This window comes from Vulpes lagopus, chromosome 2, assembly GCF_018345385.1.
Source record: "Vulpes lagopus strain Blue_001 chromosome 2, ASM1834538v1, whole genome shotgun sequence".
NCBI lineage: Eukaryota > Metazoa > Chordata > Mammalia > Carnivora > Canidae > Vulpes > Vulpes lagopus.
In genome coordinates, this window is record NC_054825.1 from 58,095,218 (window position 1) to 58,115,482 (window position 20,265).

At 34.8% G+C, this 20,265-nt stretch overlaps 1 protein-coding gene across 1 annotated transcript in view; it reads left to right on the forward strand.

The window, feature by feature from the left end:
• ADAM10 (ADAM metallopeptidase domain 10) overlaps positions 1–20,265 on the forward strand; it is a 130,719-nt gene that overhangs the window by 34,762 nt on the left and 75,692 nt on the right. The window contains exon 2 of the mRNA XM_041743624.1: positions 921–1,071. Coding sequence (XP_041599558.1) covers positions 921–1,071 — 151 coding nt within the window. The remainder of the gene's footprint in view (positions 1–920; positions 1,072–20,265) is intronic.

Below are 20,265 nucleotides of genomic sequence, written 5' to 3' on the forward strand. Positions count from 1 at the left end.
AATCAGTAAACCTCTAGCCACCCTGATCAAGAATGAAAGAGACAAATTATAGATTACCAATATCAGGAATGAATCTATATTCAAGAGCTATAAGAAAACATAATAAGGGCATATTATGAATAACTTTACCTCTATAACAATTTAGGTGAAATGGGTAATTCTTACCAAACCTCATTCAAGAAGTAGATAACCTGCCTAGCACTTTATCTATATATGAAATTGAAATTGTAGCTAAATCTCATTTCAAAAAAAGAACTCTTGGCCAGGATGGCTTTACTGGTGAATTCTACCAAACATTTAAGGAGGAACTAATACCAATTCTATATAAGTATTTCCAGAAAATTGAAAAAAAGGTATTCTTTTCCAACTTCTCTTTTACTCTAATATCAAATCTTGGCAAAGGTAGTACAAATAAGGAAACCTACAGACCAACGTCTCTTGTGACTGTAAAAGATGATACAACGTGACCAAGTGGGGTTTATTTCAGTAATGCATAGTTGGTTTAATGTTAGAAAATCAGTCAATTTAATTCATCATATTAAACTAAAAGGAAAAATGTATATAATTAACTCACTGGGTGTGGAAAGATAAGGTGACAAAAGACAGCATCTGTTCCTGGTAGTTTTTTTTTTTTTTTTTTTTTAAGTCCTGGTAGTTTTTATCAACAAAGTATTCATGAAAAATTTAACCCAATAAAAGACATCAAATGTAAACCTGTGGTTAAAATTTCAAACTTTTATGTGTGGTTGAAATTCCCTTTATGGTAAGTTAAAAAAAAAACAACTGTATGTAAGCTAAAATACATTAGTGAGACAATTGTTTTCATATATATTTATAGGTATTTGAATAATCATGGAATCATATTAGAACTGGAGTGGAAAGTCAGGATGATACTAATTCAAACTGTTTATTTTTTATAGGTCAGTATGGAAATCCTTTAAATAAATACATTAGACATTATGAAGGATTATCTTATGATGTGGATTCATTACACCAAAAACACCAGCGTGCCAAAAGAGCAGTTTCACATGAGGACCAGTTTTTGCGTCTAAATTTTCATGCTCATGGAAGGTGAGTAAATTTATTGATGTGTCTGAAGTTTTCCTATATTTAATCTCAGTTAAAAAGAAGAAATTTTATACCATTAATTTTCCTTCTCTAATGGAAAAGTCCCCATTTGGAAATTCAGCCTGCACTATAATTTGGTATATATGCAAAAAAAAAAAAAAAAAAAAAGGTTTTCTTTTAAAATGCATTATCCTTTTTATATTAAGGAAACAGTCATCCTTAAGCGTTTTTAAATTTATGAATATAGCCCTCTTTGTATTAGAGGATATATCTTTTTCTTTTTTTTAAAGATTTATTTATTTTAGTGACAGAAAACAGGGAGAGGGAGATAGAATCTCAAGCAGACTCTGCATTGAGCATGGAGCGGGACTCAGGGCTTGATATTATGATCCTGAGATCACGACTTGAGCTGAAACCAAGAGTTGGATGCTCAACCGATGGTGCCACTTAGGTGCCCCTAAAGAAGATTCTTTGTTCATAATTTCATGTGTTTTATGGGTTGATATATTTGTCTAATGGGGCCAGCAGTGAAGGTAGCTGGTTTTAGGTCATTAAGACATTTAATTTCTCATTAACCTAGTTTTTTGTTTTTTAAATTTTATTTATTTAGTTTTAGAGCAAAAGCACAGGATTTGGGGGGGGGGAGAATTGGTGGTGGTGAGGGGGAGAGGCAGAGACTGAATCTTTTTTTTTTTTTTTAAAGATTTATTTATTCATGAGAGTCACACAGAGAGAGAGAGAGAGAGAGAGAGAGAGAGAGGCAGAGACACAGGCAGAGGGAGAAGCAGGCTCCATGCAGGGAGCCCGATGCGGGACTCGATCCTGGGTCTCCAGCATCACACCCTGGGCTGAAGGCGGCGCTAAACCGCTGAGCCACCAGGGCTGCCCTAGAGACTGAATCTTAAGCAGGCTCCATGCCCAGTGTGAAGCCCAAAATGAGGCTTGATCTCAGGACCCTGACTGAAATCATGACTTGAGCTGAAATCAAGTGTTGGATGCTTAACTGATTGAGCCACCCAGGTGCCCCTAACTCAGTTTTACCAACTCTAAAATGATAGTTTGTGGACAGATTACCTACTGTACTAATTATTTCTCAGAATTGTTAAGGGATAAAGAACAGGGAGCCAAGAGAGAAGGGTAAAAATCACATCTATTTAGTGCTTTATATGCATTTTCTTATTGAATCCTCTCAAAACCCAAATAAGATAAATACCATTTTATATCTAAGGAAACTAAGGCTCTCAGAAAAGTTAGATAATTTCTTTAAAGTTACACAGCATAAATTTGAGCCAGATCTGGCTGACTTTAAACCCCATATTTTTTTTCTTTCTGTGGGTTAGGGGTACTTACATACAAAATCTTGGAGTATTCTTTGTTAGACTCTGCCTTGCTTTTGTAATTAGTAAATCTTTTCCTTTTGTGCCTTTTCTACTGTTGTAGTCCTGATTTATTGTTCAGTTCCGAATAGATTTCTCAGCTTCTACTCCATTTAACATTAAAGCTATCCTATGGATTTCTACAAGATGACTCTTCCCTTAAATGCTTCCTTTTTCATGTCATCTTATTGCTCTAAAGTCTTCAATTAATGACTATAAGCCAGATTTCTTAAGTTGGCTTTCAGGATTCCCTCAAAATTAATTTGTTTATTGTTCTAAACTTTATTTTGTTTCCCAACATTGTCTTTTTCACCCAGAATGATCTGATTGCTGAGTATACTATGAACAGTTTGTTTTCTTTGTCATTTATCTAAATCTTGGTTCAAGTTCTGCGTCCTTAAAGATTTACTTATACCTTCCTGGGAACCTTTGAATTTGTCAGATGTACCATTGGCATTTGATTTGTTCTTTCTTCCTTTTCATGTGTGTGTTTCTTGTTTATTTTTCTATAACTTTTTTTTGTTGTTGTTCCTCACAAGAAAGCATCATGGTTACTATTTAGTAATGTTTATTATTTATATTTATGCTTAAGTACAGATGTACAGATGCTTAAGGAAGATATTAATGAGGCACCTGGGTGGCTCAGTGGTTGAGTGTCTGCCTTTGGCTCAGGGAGTGATTCTGGGGTCCAGGATTGAGTCCCACATTGGGCTCCCCTCAGGAAGCCTGCTTCTCTCTCTCCCTATGTCTCTGCCTCTCTATGTCTCTGAAGAATGAATAAAATCTTAAAAAAAAGATATTAATAGATGAAAAATCAGATTATAAGAAATGCTATGGGGTAGCCTGGGTGGCTCAGCATTTTAGCACCGCCTTCAGCCTGGGGCGTGATCCTGGAGACCTGGGATCGAGTCCCACGTGGGGCTCCCTGCATGGAGCCTGCTTCTCCTTCTGCCTGTGTCTCTGCCTCTCTCTCTCTCTGTGTCTCTCATGAGTAGATAGATAAGACCTTAGAAAAAAAAAGAAAAGAAATGCTATGAAACTTAGAGTACTTCATGCATGGAAATAAATATTATTTAAATTATTTTCAAAAAAATTATTTTCCATATTATAAAGTAATGAGCATTGTAGAAAAAAAGTACTTTTAAGTTATAAAATCTCTTACTTTGATTCGAAGGAGGTAAAAAGATTCATTTTAGGGTCTGTTTTTCTAGATAAAAATTTTAGTGGCAGCAATTCATGTAAATTTTTCTGACCCTCAACTCAGATATTTTTAAATTACCCATTCTTTATTAGTACCATGAAATAATAAGTAATCATGAAACCTTCCTAAGTTTTTAGTGACCACCTCAAAATAAATTTAATACTGTATTCCAAATACAGCGTAAATACCAAAAGGAAAGGTTGAGATTCTAGCTGCCTTTGGTTTGGATACCACATTTCTATTGTATTATTAGATTTTTATTTGATCTATCACATAATTCATATTGAGCTTGTGGTAAAACTTAAGTTCCCAGCCCCTCTCCCCCTTTGGTGTGTTTATATGTGTGAGTGAGTGTGAGCATGTGAGTGCATGCTGTTGTTTATTCAACCAAAAAACTTATTGACTGCTAGTTAATGGTTATCTAGTTTAGGCTATGGGTGGTAGAAACATAAACATAGATCTTATAGGGACAGCAAAATATGCATTATTCATTTTGTAAGAGGAAAATGTGGTATGGTACTTTATAGATAAAATGCTATAGATAATCAGATGAGGGAGAGCTTTCTTTTTACTTCTCTCAACAAGGGACCTGGAGCCAGGAGAGCTCATGTTGTGTGTAAGTGGTCATCTTAGGTACTTTTAACAGAAATCTGTTTAATCAATTATACATACATATATATATTTATACATAAATATATATATATTATTGTCTCAGTGATTATACTTGTATATTCATGCTGTCTCAGAATTTGTGCCGTAAAATGTGGTCATTTTAATTATGTTGTAACATATGTTAGTTAAAAAGTGTAATGATCTGATAGTTTTATTTCTGTTTCCTTGCAAAGGTCAACAAAATTACCTGGGTGGTATAGTTAACAGATTTCCTACCAAGTCTCTCCTTATACAAAATGTTAGTTTTAGTACTCTACAACTCCTCTTAAACAGGATTTGTATTGATATACAAATTATGGGTTATTGAGTTAAAAACAATTTGTAATACAAACAAGAAGAAAAGTGATTATGGTAAAACAGCAATGTGTTGATTGGAAGACCAGGCTTTATTGTGAATATGGTTTTGGGTTGACTTTGGGCTACAGTTAGCTGTAAAATGTGTGCTGCCCATGTGCGTTATGGCTGGACTTGTTATCTAGTTTTCATCTTTTAAAAAATAATCAAGTAGAGTTTGTTTCTCCTGATTATATGGTAAAGCTTAACCCCTTAGAATCAGATTGCTATATTTTAATAAATTATAGAATATAATAAATACTGTGCAGTTAATTTAGAAAAGAGGAAAATACTTGAAAAGGTTTCTGCTTAAACATTTATGACTTGGATTTCTGAATACTACTAGTCAGTCTCTGAGGTTTTTTTGTATTTTTTTTTTTAAGATTTTATTTATCCATTCACTCACGATAGACACAGAGAGAGAGAGAGAGAGAGAGAGAGGCAGAGGCAGAGGCAGAGGGAGAAGCAGGCTCCATGCAGGGAGCCCAATGTGGGACTCGATCCTAGGACTCCAGGATTACGCCCTGCGGGCCAAAGAAAGGCGCTAAACTCCTGAGCCACCCAGGGATCCCTTTGTGTGTATTAAAGTCATTCTTTGTGCTGTTTGTTTTATGCTTAAGTTATATGAACAAATTTCTTTCAAACTGGCTTCTAAGTTTCGTAAATAAGGAAGGGTGTATCACATCCCAAGTTTACAGATACTAATGTTAAATGAAGAAATGTTGAGATTCTTTAAGCCCAAAGTCCACTCTTAAGAATTCCATGAAAAATCACTGCTCTTGAAATAGAATTTAAAGTTGTTTGGAAATAAAAATCATGTGAGGCAGTGCTACAGGAAGGATTGTTAAGGAAATATAAGTATCTTGAAGCAAACTTCGGTAATATTCTTTGGGATATTAAAATATTTTGATAATAGATGGCTAGGGTAAAAGGTACCTCTTAGCTTCACTGAGAAATTAGGAATCAGTTTTCTTGATTTCAGAAATTGCTTTACTTGGATAAGTTCTGATAAATGGGATGCTTGAGCAATATATACTCAGAGCATTGCTTCCTCCTCTAAGCTCACTTAGCAATATGTGTATCAATTATAGCATTTATTACATTTTATTTTAGCTTTGTTTACATGCATAAGTACTTTGTTCCCTGTGAACTTGAAAGGCAAAGTCTTAAGTTGTATTCACCTTTTTTATATAAATGGTGGTCATTTAAGTTATTTGAGTAAATGAATGAATGAAGCATTGTGAAGGGAGCACAACATTTATAAGCATAAGTATGCTTATAGGGGAAGGTATGTGACTAATACTTTTGTTTAAGCCTGGCCCTTCCAGGGAGTTTAATTAGAAAAAGTAAAGTATCAGTTGCTTATGGCATTATGTAACTTGATGGATAATAAAATACACTAAAATATTAAGAAACAGATTTTTTTCTTAAATATTGTGCAGTCTGGAATATCTCACCTTTTTTTAGCAGTTGTTCCTAATCAGTAAGTAGCAGGCAGATTTATTGTATTGTGGGGTGCAGGGTTTTTAAAATACTTGTGGAAAATTTGTTCTTTATCAGTCCTCATGTTCATGCGAAAGTGTTTGATGTGTCAGGGGCTGTCTGTTGTTATTCCCTTCCTTTATTCTTTGGTCTTGTGTTTTAGGCTTTATGTTACCAGTTCACTACAGTTTCATTAGGAATTTTGCTATGTGACTTTCATAAATTGTAAATTTTATATTGTTTAAGTCTGGGTTTTATCTAATATGTTGAAATATTTCTATAATCCTATATTGATATAGATGAACATTGATAATAAATAAGTATTTCTTGGACTTACCCAAGAATGGCAAGATTGTTTAGTAGTGATTTTTAGTATAGTTCACAGTGAGATTCTAATGTTGTATACATCTTTTTAATTTATGCCTTTTGTTTCAACTATCATTGAAGAGAAGCACAACTTCAATAAATTTTCTGAAATACTTCTTCATAGTGGTATTTAAAAAAAAATAAGTAGAAGGAATATCTGAGAACCCTGATATAATAAAATTGATCTTTTTCTAGGAAGTATGCATATACTGTTATATTGAATCATGTTTCTTCGTGTTGTGTATATACATATTTTTGAACCTTTTCCTTCTTGTTTTCCAAATTATGGACTGTCATCTTTATTTTCTGGTCTTCTCATCACTTTGCTAACTTTATAGTCTTTCATAGATTTGATGGTTCACGTCTACCAACTTTGCATTTGAGTGGAAAGCCACTTTCTTTACCTAGAAACTTGTGATTTTATAGGGAGGATAATAAATGTATTGAAACAGTCATAAACTAGCTAGAGAAAGAGAATTAGCACAGGTAATTCAGAGACGGATTAGAGTTCTCTACTAATTTCACATGTGTGATTTAGAGATTTTTTTTTAAGATTTATTTATTTATTTATTCATGATAGAGAGAGAGAAAGAGGCAGAGACACAGGAGGAGGGAGAAGCAGGCTCCATGCCGGAGCCCGACGTGGGACTCGATCCCGGGACTCCAGGATCGCGCCCTGGGCCAAAGGCAGGCGCTAAACCGCTGAGCCACCCAGGGATCCCCAATGATTTAGAGATTTCTTATGAGCCTTAGTTTCCTCAGTAAAACCTTGAATTTTGGACATGATTTTTAGGCCCTTTCCTGCTTTAAAATTCTATAAAATGTATTAGTAACACTCAAGTAACTAAATTTTAAATAGTCAAAACATTATATAGTCAATATTAAACTACTTTTTCTGCTTCTGTATATAATTATTTGGGTACATGATAAATAAAAAATTGTTTCTATCAACATGTGATTTGTACATAGTATAGAAAGATACCGGATTTTTTTCTTAAGTGCTATATAATGTTTTGGAGAACTTACATGTTTCTTTTTTCTGATTTGACAAGATAATTTTTCCTGTAGCCTTATTAATAGTATGTATCTTTTAAAAACAAATGGTCAGACATTTGATTTGACATTTTCTTTTGCAGTTTGGAATTTAAGTTTTCCCTATTGCTCAAATATGAGGGTATCAAGAATGTGGCCCAAAGAATCTGTAAAAGACATAAATATTCCCTTTGATGGATCCTGACTGGATTTGGGTTAGTCTGGAAATATCTTGGGTTAAATGAGTGAGGTTGTAGAAAGCTAGGACGCTTTTAACTCTGTAGACAAACCAGCACACTTTGAGGAGCAGAGATAAGAATCCAAGGAGCACAAAGAGATGTCAGCTCATAAAGAAGAACAGGAGAATAAATTTGAATTTTGTAAAAATGTTACTAATGTATGAGTAAGAACAGAATTTTGAAAAATGCTAACTTGACACTGAAATCCTTTCCAGCAAAATTTGAGCAGATTTGAGCAAAACTTTATAAAGGAAAGGGTGTTTATTTAGTACCTACTTTATGTCAGTACAGTGTTCTTTAGCATATATTATTAAACTATATTTCACACTGCTTTTTGTTTCAGCCATGGATTTTCTAGGAGGTAATATTCTTTATTCTTGCCTGTTTTCTCTTTACACAGAAATTAAAAGCCTGACTTTTTTTTTTAAAGCCTAGCAAATATGTTTTTAAAAAAAAATCTGAAGGGACACTGGCTATTTGAATTACTTCTTGAATCATAAAAACAAGAGCTGAGTTGTGTTCATGTTAATTTTGTATTTAGGAAGCTAAATTGAGAGTTGATGATTGCTCAGAGTTTAGCTTCTTAGATATGATTTCAATCTGAAATACCATTTTGATTTTGCATGTTTTTAAGCACTAAACTAGGCTTTATGTGGTAGAGCTAGAATGAGTGTAAAAACAAAAACAAAAACAAAAACAAAAAAACAACCCCCAAAACCTGAGCTTCCTCCTCATTTGAAAAGGGAATGAAAGTAAGACATAAAAGTACTTTTCTGGGAGGGCATGTGGTAGGGCATGTGATTCTTAATCTCAGGGTTATGAGTTCAAGCCCCAGCCTGGGCATTGGGGCCTACTTAAAATAAAAATAAAATGAAAAAAATTCAAACTTATTCTATTTTTAACTCTTTTGATACCTCATCACCTCTAAACATTCATCAAAAACAAGCTTTTGTTGTCAGAGTTTCTAGAGTTGATGATCTAGACAGTAAATGTCAGAAATTATGTATATTTTAGTAGTAGAAAAGCCCATCAATCATTTCCTCAATTGGAAATTGTATTTCATATTAAAATATTGCATGTGCGGTTGGGTTGTTTAGGAGATAAGTACTCCAGCTTAGATTTAATTTGGATTCATAGCCATCCTTGGTTTTTTTTTTTTTTTTTTCCCCCTGTTCTACAAGTGATTTTAAGTCCCATGTAAGTTGTGATGTTTCTTAAAAGTATAGCAAGGATTTTACATAACTAAAGGTTATTTAAATGCTTATCCTATCTCATGATACTTGAAAATCCTTTATATAACTACTAAATGAGTATGTTTAGTTTATTGATTTTATGCTTGTTTGGATTGTTTTATTAAGCATCAGTGAAGTCTTGTATAGTTGTATGCTACTTTAAAACTGGTGACTGTGTTTAAAAATTCTTTGGTAATCATATAATTTCTTTTTGAAAAGCTTCTAAACACTGAGATGCCTCACTTGGTTGTATCATACCCTCTTTTCTAACTTCTTAAAAGACTTTGCTGCTTTGGGTTGCCAATTTTGAGAGGGGGGTTGACGAATATTTTTAATACTTGTACATAGGGATAAAATCAAGCTGTTCATCTGTGTATGTCTTGAAATCTTAAATTATAACCACTTCAAACTAGTTCTAAAACAGTCTGTACTGGGAGAATAATGCTGAATCAACAAATCAAATATAAACCAGAAATTTAGCATATCTAGAATCTTAGATATATTGGTATGGGACAAATAGTTGTGTAATGTAGCAGTATTTTTTCTTTTTAACCCTAAACCACTGATTCAGTTGAATGGAATTTTGATTTCTGGATTGAATGAACAAATACACTGCATTTCTTTTGTTTGAGCTTATTTGAGCTACAAGAGATGTTTCTGTAGTTTTAATATGCAGCAATTACCAAGTCCATTTTCATATTTTAAGCACCTAATGTATTCCAGGCACTTTAGTAGTCACTAGAAATAGAGTTACTGAACAAGACAAAGTCCTTGTTAAGTGAGGAGTTTATGGATTCATGAGACAAGCAGGTATTAGATTAGGAGTAATAGCTGTGGCAAATATCAAGAAAGGAATATTCAGAAGATTGCTATGGGAGCTTTGGGGGATGCCATCTTGTCTGGAGGTCAGGGAAGGCCACTCTTAGGAGATGACATTTAAACTGATCCTGAAAGGATGACAAGAGGAGTTGGTTAGCCAAAGAAGGGGAAGAAATGTGTTCTAGACAGAAGAAGCAGCATGTGCAAAGATATTTAGGTGAGATGTGGCATGTTTATTGGAGTTGAAGAAATTTTGGTATATGAGTAGTGCTTAAAATGTGAGGGAGAATGGTTCCAAATGAGGCTGTAGATGTAAGAAAGAGCCAGATCTTTGAGAGTTTATGTAAGTCATGGTAACAATTTTTTACTTAGCCTTGAAAGGTTTTTAATAAGTAACTGTATAATGTTTAAAAGTTCAGTCTAGCTGCAAATGAAGAATAGTTTGGAGAGAATTAAATGCATGAGGCTGTTTAGGAGACAGTTGCACTAGTCCTTATGGGAAGTAGTAGCCTGGATTAAGTTGGTATTAAAGGTGATGAAGGAGAGTGAATAGATTTAAGAGATTTTTTTTTTTTTAAAGATTTTATTTATTTGAGAGAGAGCAAGCATGAGAGAGGGTAGGATCAGAAGGAGAAACAGATTCCCTGCCCAGCAGGGAGCCCAATGTGGGGCTCTGTCCCAGGACTTCAGGATTATGACCCCAAGGCAGACACCCAGCTGACTGAGCCACCCAGGCGCCCTGATTTAAGAGATATTTTAAAGGCAGAATTTATTGGACTTGGTTGATTACGCAGTGAGGTATAAAAGGAGTCAAAAGAGGGCTATTTTCTGGTTTGAGCAGCTGAGTAGCTACTGGGTCTACTTATTGAGATGGGGAATATTGGAACAGGTGTAATTTGAGGAGGAATCAAACTTTAGTTTTGGACATGGTCTGTGAAATTCTTGATGGAAGGCCTAGGAGAGAACTCTGCTAAATGCCAACAATTTAAAGTTAGGTAGAGGAGGGGGATGCAAAGCCTGAAGAGTTTTAAGAAAAGTAGAAGAAAGGATGCCTGGGTGGCTTGGTGGTTGAGCATCTACCTTTGGCTCAGGGCATGATCCTGCATCAGGGATCGAGTCCTGTATCAGGCTCGATGCAGGAGCCTGTTTCTCCCTCTGCCTATGTCTCTGCCTCTCTGTGTCTCTCATGAATAAATAAATAAAATCTTTTTTTTTTTTTTTTTAAAGTAGAAAACCTGAGAGTGTGGTAACCTGGAAGCCAAGGAAAACAATGTTTCAAGGAGGGGAGTGTTCAGTTGCTGCTCCTTGCTTTTCTTATGCTGAACATTAGCAATATTCCTAATCTATGTTACTTACCCTTCTTTGAATTTTTGATGACCTTGCTGGATCTAATTGTGCAGGGTAGTCCAGATTTGGATACATTATACTCACATTTAAATAGGGTAACAACATAGCTTTTTTTTTTTGGCATGAATTTCTAGTGATTCATGAAAATAGCCAGTATATTTTTAGGCATTTTGGTTACAAGAGCATATTGGGCAATATCTTTGACCAACCATCTCTACTAATCCTGTGGTGATTGATTACAAGGACCCAGTTATGTTTTAAGTATAACATGGCTAATTTTTACTTGTGTATGAAGCACAAACATATTATTTAACTTAATTATTTATGTGCATCTCTTAAATCTTAAATTATAATCACTTTGTATTAGTTAGGTTCCCAAACTGTCATTTCTGGGAGAATGGTGTTGAACCAACAAATAATGTATGAACACAAAGTCTAGCATATCAGGAAGCTTAGAAATGATGGTATGGGACAAATAGTTGTGTTACAAGCAGTATTCATTGTTTTTTTTTTTGTTTTGTTTTTGTTTTGTTTTGTTTGGGTCCATAGTAAAACTGTTCTGACTCCCAAAATCTTCTTACATTTCAGTTTTACGAATAGCTTACTCCTGCGTGTCAAATGAGTGAGCCTTTCACATTCTAAATCTTGAGAGACTTTAAAGGTCACTTTGTCCAATGCTTTATTGAAAATTTTGCTATCATATGCTGTTTTTTCTTTTTTCTTTTTACTAACTATATGGTGATGAGATGATGGTGGTATTTTTTTTTTTAAAGATTTACTTATTTGAGAGAAAGAGAGAGTGAGTGTGTGTGAGTTCAGCAGGGAGAAGCAGAGAGAGATGGAGAGAAAATCTCAAGTAGACTTCCTGATGAATATGGAGCTCAGCAAGCTTGATCCTGTGACCCTGAGATCATGATCTGATCTGAAATCAAGAGTCGGAAGCTCAACTGACTGAGCCATCTTCCTAATTTCTTGTCACTTCATCAACCAGTTAATCATAGGTTATTAGTATTAAGTCTAGAAAAAGAAGTTCTTATTTGTGTTCTTTTTCTCCTGGAAGTTGAGATAATCAGTGGGGCAAATCAAAAAGCTGTCAGGTATTTTGCAGTAGCAGAACAGCAGTACCTCTGCTTCATCGGAAACTTTATCTTAAGTGGGAAGGAAGACTTAGGATAAGAAGAGAGTACAGTACTCACCCACAGGGAAGGAAACATGAGCTACTTGAATAGCCACAGTTGGATGCGTGAAACCTGGAAGTGGAGATTGGAGAGGAGAAGTTTAGATCCTTAGGCCTCCCTGGATCTGAATAGTTAACAGGGGCAGGAAAATGTGAATGAGAGTGAAATAATTGAGATCATAGGGAAGAGATGATGATTGGTTTTATCTTTAAAAAAGAGAGATCTGAGGGGCATCTGGGTGGGGCAGTTGGTTAAGCCTCCTACTCTTGGTTTTAGTCCATGTGGTGATCTCAGGGTTGTGAGATCGAGCCCTGTGTCCAGTTTAAGCTCATTGCAGAGTCCACTTGGGAATCTCTCTGCCTCTCCCTCTGCCCCTCCTACTTGTGCACACTCTCCCTCTAAAATAAATAAATAACTCTTTTAGAGAGAGTTTGGAAATAGATTGAATGCAGAGGGGCAAATTTCCTTCCTCACTTCCCCCCAGAAATGGAATAGGGAATATTGTAGTTTGAAGGGATATAATCTTAGAGATGGTTTAGTGTGTTTGCCACCTGAAGAATAGCCTGCTTGCTGCCCAGACAAGTCTTCATTAATTTTGTTTTGGAGTCCCTTCTTCTCTGTGTTAGATTCTATTCTTCTACCTTATTTTCCACTCTCCTCCCCTATTTTTAATTTGTTATTTATTGATTTTGAGGTAAAATTGGTATATTACATTATATAAGTTTTAGGTATACAAGATTATGATTTGTATTTGTATGTACTAGAAGTAATCACTACCCTCAGTCTAGTTATTGCCCATCACCATACAGTTGATCCCTTTAACCCATTTTGCCCACTTCCCAACCCCTTTTCCTCTGGTAACCACCAGTCTGTTCTCTGTATCTATGAGTTTGCTTTTGTTTTGTTTGTTGTCTTGTGTTTTTTAGATTCCACATATAAGTGAAATCATGTGTTGTCTTTCTCTGTTTGACTTATTTCACTTAACACAATACCATCAAGTTCCATCCATGTTGGTGAAGATAGCAAGATTTCTTCCTTTTTTATAGCCAAGTAGTGTTCCAGTGCATAGATACACCACATCATCTGTATCCATTCATCTATCAGTGGACACTTAGGTTGTTTCTATATCTTGGCTATTGTGAGTAATACTTAAGTGAACATGGGGTACATACATCTTTTTGTATTAATGTTTTTGTATTCCTCAGATAAATACAGAAGTTGAATAGCTAGATCATATGCTAGTTTTATTTTTAATTTTTTGAGGTATATCTGCTTTTCATAGTGACTGTACCAGTTTACATTGCCACCAGTGCATAAAGGTTTGTTTTTCTCCATACCCTCTCCAACACTTGTTATTTCTTGCCTTTCTGATAATAGACATTCTAACAGGTATGAGGAGTGAGCTCATTGTGGTTTTGATTTGTAATTCCCTGATAATTAATGATGCTGAACATTTTTCATGTGCCTGTTGGTGTTCTGTATGTCTTGTTTGGAAAAATGTCTCTTCAGGCCATGTCAGATCTCTTCAGGACCACTGCTCATTTTTTAATCAGGTTATTTTGTTGTTACTAATATGTCTTTCCAGCTATATAGCTAGAATCTCTGGGGTGGTTAACAGTTTTATTTTTAGGAGTCATTGAGCCAGGTCTACCATAGACTTGTTCCATTTAAACATGAGAGACATGAGAGTCCTGGTCTTTGAGGCTGCTGGATTACATCGACATACTTTCAAGCAAGGATTTTGCTCTCAGGGCTCTTCTCTTGTGTTACCAAAGGACTTTAGTAGTTGAGGCTTTTTGTCCTCATAGGACTTGAGTTTATGGGCTGTACCCTTTATTTATTGCTGTTTTCTTCTGAGAATCAGAGCCAGACTCTCATTAGCCAAAATACTCACTGTATGGAAAAAGGTGATTTTTTTTTTTTTTTTTAACTCCGTGATCTTACTGTTCTAACTGTACAGGAAAGATACTTCTTTATATAAAGATGTAGAGAGTACATGACCTTCCAGAAACTTTTATAGAATCATATTCTAAACAAAATTTATTTTGTTGCTCTGTACTAGAGGTGGTTCTGGCACTTCTACCATTTGTTTGGTTTAGATGTAAAGTGCTTTCTCTAAAGCCTAGAAAGGAAAACCAGCTATTATTACCATGTGGTACAACTACATCTTCAAAACACTGAAGCTAGAGAATTGGAATCTGTTTGGTATCTTTTTTCAAACTACTGTCATTTGTTAACTGAATTTGCTTTCCTATAATTTCACTCCATTCTTTACATCTACTATAATATCACTGAAGGAAGCAAGAAAGAATTACAGTAGAACCACCATAATCAGTATGAGAGACAAAACACTGTTGATCATTAGAATTCAATTTAGTGGTTAAATCTAAGGGTAGAAAAATATTCCAAGTGCAAGTAATATTCTTTATCCAGAGCATCTTCCTTGCCAAAAAAAATCTAAAGTTTATCTTTGATGACAGTGTGCTATATGATAATAATAATAATAAAAATAATAAAACTAAACTTAAACATGGTAAAAGCAGACAGTTTAGCTTATTCTTGAAAGTAACAAGTATTAATAAAGATTTCTTATGGTTGTATTATAAAATTTTCAGTAAAAGTTAAATAAGGTTATATTTTTATCTTTTTTTATTTTTATTTATTTTTTATTTTTTATTTTTTTTTATTTTTATTTTTTTTTATTTATGATAGTCACAGAGAGAGAGAGAGAGAGGCAGAGACACAGGCGGAGGGAGAAGCAGGCTCCATGCACCGGGAGCCTGATGTGGGACTCGATCCCGGGTCTCCAGGATCGCGCCCTGGGCCAAAGGCAGGCGCCAAAGCGCTGCGCCACCCAGGGATCCCTTTATCTTTTTTTTAAAAAAAGATTTTATTTATTTATTCATGAGCGACACAAAGAGAGAGAGAGAGAGAGAGAGAGAGAGAGGCAGAGACACAGGCAGAGGGAGAAGCAGGCTCCATGCAGGGAACCTGATGTGGGACGCGATCCCGGGTCTCCAGGATCACACCCTGGGCTGCAGGCGGCGCTAAACCACTGCGCCACCGGGGCTGCCCTATTTTTATCTCTTTATCATCTCATTTGCATTTGTTGAGATTTTAAAAGATGGCTTATTTGCAGAGACTGATACTACATTAAGACTAATACTGCAGTCTGTGTATTAGCTTGACTTTTTAATTCACATGTTTGAGATGCATTTCTGGTGTGGTAGGAAGAGCAACATGCAGCAACCAAATACTGAAGTTCTAGTCCTAATTCTGGTCTTGTGACCCTGAGTCATACCCTTTGATAAAAATATTCCTCATACCTCCTTTGCAGTTACTGTGAGGATAAGATGTATGACATATGTAAAAGTGCTGTGAAAATCATAAACCTATATACATTTAGGAAGGGTGTTATAATCCCATTATTATCATCACAATATCACTATCTCAATTGGTTCTTTTGGGGCTTTATCACTAAGGGATATCTTTGGCCACATAATTTTATTTTATACTCCAGGTCTTTCAAATACAGTGATTTTTGAAATTTACTTATCTATCTATATTTTGGTAAAATAACCTGTAACTTACTATTTTAACCATTTTTAAGTGAACAATTCAGTGGCATCGAGTACATTCATAGTGTTGTGCAGCTACTGCCACTGTCCTTTTTTTGAGCTTTTTCATCTTTTCAAACAAATTCTTTACCCATGAAACAATAATTCCCCATTTCTGCCCTCCTACCAGTTCCTGATAATCTCTATTCTACCTTCAATTTCCATAAATTTACCTATTTCTAGGTACCTCATATGAGTGGTGTCATGCCATAGTATGCCTTTTGTGTCTGACTTAGCAAAGTGTTTTCAGGGTTCATCCATGTTGTAGCACGTATCAGAGTTTCATTCATTTTTAAAGCTGAATAATCCATTCTATATGTATCCCACTCATACATACATTTTTAAAATCCATCTATTGGTGGACTTTTGGGATGTTTCCATCTTTTTCTTGATTGTGAATAATGCTGCTATAAATGTTGGTGTACAAGAATCTGTTTGAGTCCCTGACTGTTATTCCTTTGGGTATATAAACCTAGATGTAGAACTGCTGGGTCATATGGTAATTCTCCGTTTAACTTTTGATGAACCATCAAACTTTTTCCAGAATACAATGATTTTTATAAGGCAGTGTTCACTGTATTTTTTCTGACCTTTGAACCAAAAGTTTAAACAATTAAAAAACCAGATTGTTTTTTATTCAGGGCTTGTTGAGGAACTGGGAAGGTTGAATGTGGTTAGCTAATTATTATTATTTTATAATATGTTATCCAACAGGAATGTTGCAAAGAAGTTATAATTCATAGAAATATTAAAATAGCATAAAGATACGTATTAAACAGATAGTAGTAGAATTAAAATTAAGAAATTGGAATTTAGTGACTTAGTTAATGGAATAAATTATATCCATGTCTGATTATTCATGTATCAGTTGATCTATTTCATAGATTGTGACAGACTTTAATTCAGTCTGGCTTCTTTCTACCATTTACCTGCCTTTCAGGCTATTGCTCCATTCCCTCTTCTATTCTTACATGTTTTAGATGCAAATTAATATTGATATTAATAAAAGCAGTGCATTTGGGGGGTATGATTGAAATTTGATTTTTTTTATTTTTAAATTTTATTATCTATACTGCTACTTGATTGTGCATGGATAATTAAGAACTGATTTTATCTGTGGGTTAGTCCAATTTAAATCAATGCAGAGAATAACATTTTGTACACGTGAGGTGATTTTCTTAGGCTGTCAGTATCAGGGTTGGAAGAGACCTACTTCAAGTGTTCTTAAATTCTCTCTGTTATAACTTCCCTCCTAGGGTTCCTATGTGCTTAAACATTTTAAGTGACATAAAACTATTTTGGGGACATAGATTGTTCTTATACTGAGCTAAAATGTCTTTTGGAAGTTTATTCCCCGCCCTTTTTTGCATATACAATATACTCTTACTTATATTCTTGCTCTTATAATATTGCCGAATTAAAAATCTTGAATGATAAATATATTAAACTCTTGGATATTTAGTGTTTTAGTTTAACAGAGATACTTTTGATTTTAAGATTTTATTTATTTATTCAGGAGAGATAGAGAAGCAGAGACATAGGCAGAAGGAGAAGCAGGCTCCATACAGGGAGCCTGAGGTGGTACTCGATCTCAGGACCCCAGGATCATGCCCCAAGCTAAAGGCAGGCACTTAACCACTGAGCCACTCAGGCATCCCAAAGATGCTTTTTTTCAGATGCTCTTTGTACAGTGAGTTAGAAGCATATATAATGATAAGTTAATGATTTTTCAAAATATTGTGATCTTTGAAAAAAGAGTGCATTTATTTTTACCTGCATAAATGATTAAGAATTTCCTGTCAGTTAGCAAAAGAAATTTTATAACAGACAGATTTCAGTAAGAATTCAGGCAGGATTCCTGTTTCTTCGGGGTAGCCTATTTTTAACTTTGTAGAGTTCCCATTTATTTTTTATTTATTTTTTATATAAATTTTTATTTATTTATGATAGTCACACACACACAGAGAGAGAGAGAGAGAGAGAGAGGCAGAGGGAGAAGCAGGCTCCATGCACCGGGAGCCTGACGTGGGACTTGATCCTGGGTCTCCAGGATCGCGCCCTGGGCCAAAGGCAGGCGCCAAACCGCTGCGCCACCCAGGGATCCCTAGAGTTCCCATTTAGAAGACGTGTTTGACTTTTTGATTACTTGGGGTAGGAGATGGAAACCTTAAGGCTTAGAGGATGCTTTTCCTACCCTAGAGTCCTTGTCACAGGACCTGGGAAGCTTTAGGAGTTTTGGTGAGTGTTTTAGGCAAGTGGGAAATGAGTATAGCTTCAAAATAAAAGAGTGCCAAGATTGATATGAAATTAAGGAAAATAGAAAATAGAAGAAGTTGAAAAAGGCATATAACTTTCTAAAGTTAATGAGTATACCTTGTTGACCCTTACATACTAAAAAATGAGTTTTTCTTTAAAATCAATTTTTAAAAGTATAATTTATATATTGTTTTTAGTATATATGCTGCTGAAGTGAGCAAAGTGTAATTTACATAAAATAAAATATACAGTTGGCCCTTGAACAATGTGGGAGTTAGTGGCACCAACCCTTCAATGCAGTCAAAAATCCATGTACAACTTTTGACTCCCCCAAAACTCAATTACTGATAGTTGCTGTTGACTGGAAGGCTTATTGATCTATAAAACAGTTGATGAACACATACTTTGTATGTCTTATATATTATTTATTTTATTCTCAAAGTAAACTAGAGAAAAAATGTTAAGAAAACAGTACTGTACTATATTTATGGGGAAAAATCCAAGGGTAAGTGGACTCATGCATTTCAAATCCATGTTTTTCAAAGGTCAACTGTAGGGCCACTTTGGTGGCTCACTTGGTTAAGCTTCTGCCTTCAGCTCAGGACATGACCTCAGAGTCCTGGGATGCTCAGCAAAGTCTGCCTCTCCCTTGCCCTCTGCCATTCCTCCTGCTTATGCTTGCGCATTCTCTCTCTCTCTCTCAAATAAATAAATAAAATCTTAAAAAGCACAAAAAAGAAACAAAAAACAAAGGTCAACTATACTCATTTCAAGTTTGTAGTGTGAGTTAAGTTTTGACACATGTATTTGTGTAACTGCCATTCAAATCAAGATAAGAGAACATGTCCATCATAGCCAAAAGTTCCTTCATCCCTATTTGCTCTTAGTCTCTCTTCACCCCAGGCAACCACCCGTCTGCTTTCTGTCACTGTAGATAGGTTTTTGCCTATTCTAGAATTACATATATATTCTTTTGAGTCTTCACAGAAGTGCATATTTTTAGTAATTTGACATTTTTTTTTTTATTGCTGAGTAGTTTGCCATTGTATGAATAAGCCACAATCTTTTTATTTTTTTTTACTTGTTGATAGACATTTAGGTTATTTCCAGTTTTTTATATTATGAATAAAACTGCTATGGACATTTGTGTTCAGTTTATTTTTGTGGACTTAACTTTTTATATTTTCATTTCTCTTGGGGTAGAATTGTGGGTCATAGGGTTTTCATATGTTTAATATTAGTAAAACTGTCCGTTTTCCAAAGTGATTGCACTGTTTTGTACTTCTTCCAGCAGTGTGTGAGAATTCAAGTTATTCCACATGCTACTAACATTTGAGAGTTGCTAACTGAACACTTTGGTTCAGATTCATTGAGAAATTGTGCTATTTGCCGACTTTTATGACAATTATAAAAGAGATGATATACTTTTAAGAGTTTAGTAATGATAGCTAATTAGTTATCATTTATTTGCAACTCCTGTGTGCCAGGTGTTGTGTTATTGACTTTACATGGATTATAAGCTGTCATCCTTAAAAGAGTTTTAAGGGATAGAATGTATTATCTTTATTTAACAGATAGGAATCCTGGGCTAGTAGATTTTAGGTACAAGATTTGATTCATAGTTTGATTTAAATCCTAGATTCTTTATTTAATTTTACCTCAATATTTTGGTCTTTCTCTTTCCTTTATAGAAGACAGTTGAGAATGAGTATGATTTGGGCTAATGTCTTGGTCTTTGGCTTCTCAAATTAAATTAAGGAAGGTTTAATGATAATTAGAAGAATTAGAAGCCCTAGGGAAAAAAATATAGGAGTTGAAGGTTTGTGTGTGTACGTGTATGTAAAAGAGCAAGCATGTTTGCTTTTCAAGAAGAGTCATTAATATAGGTGGCACTTTTTAATGTATTGTTTGAGTTGTGAAAAGTAGGGGAAAATGGTAAAGCTGCAGAATTACTAAAGAGGTAGAGGGAAGGCAGGTAGTGGTGAATTACAGTAATTGGTTCAAGAAGCTTGTTTTTATGTCCAAGCAACTTAGTTGCTATTGAAAT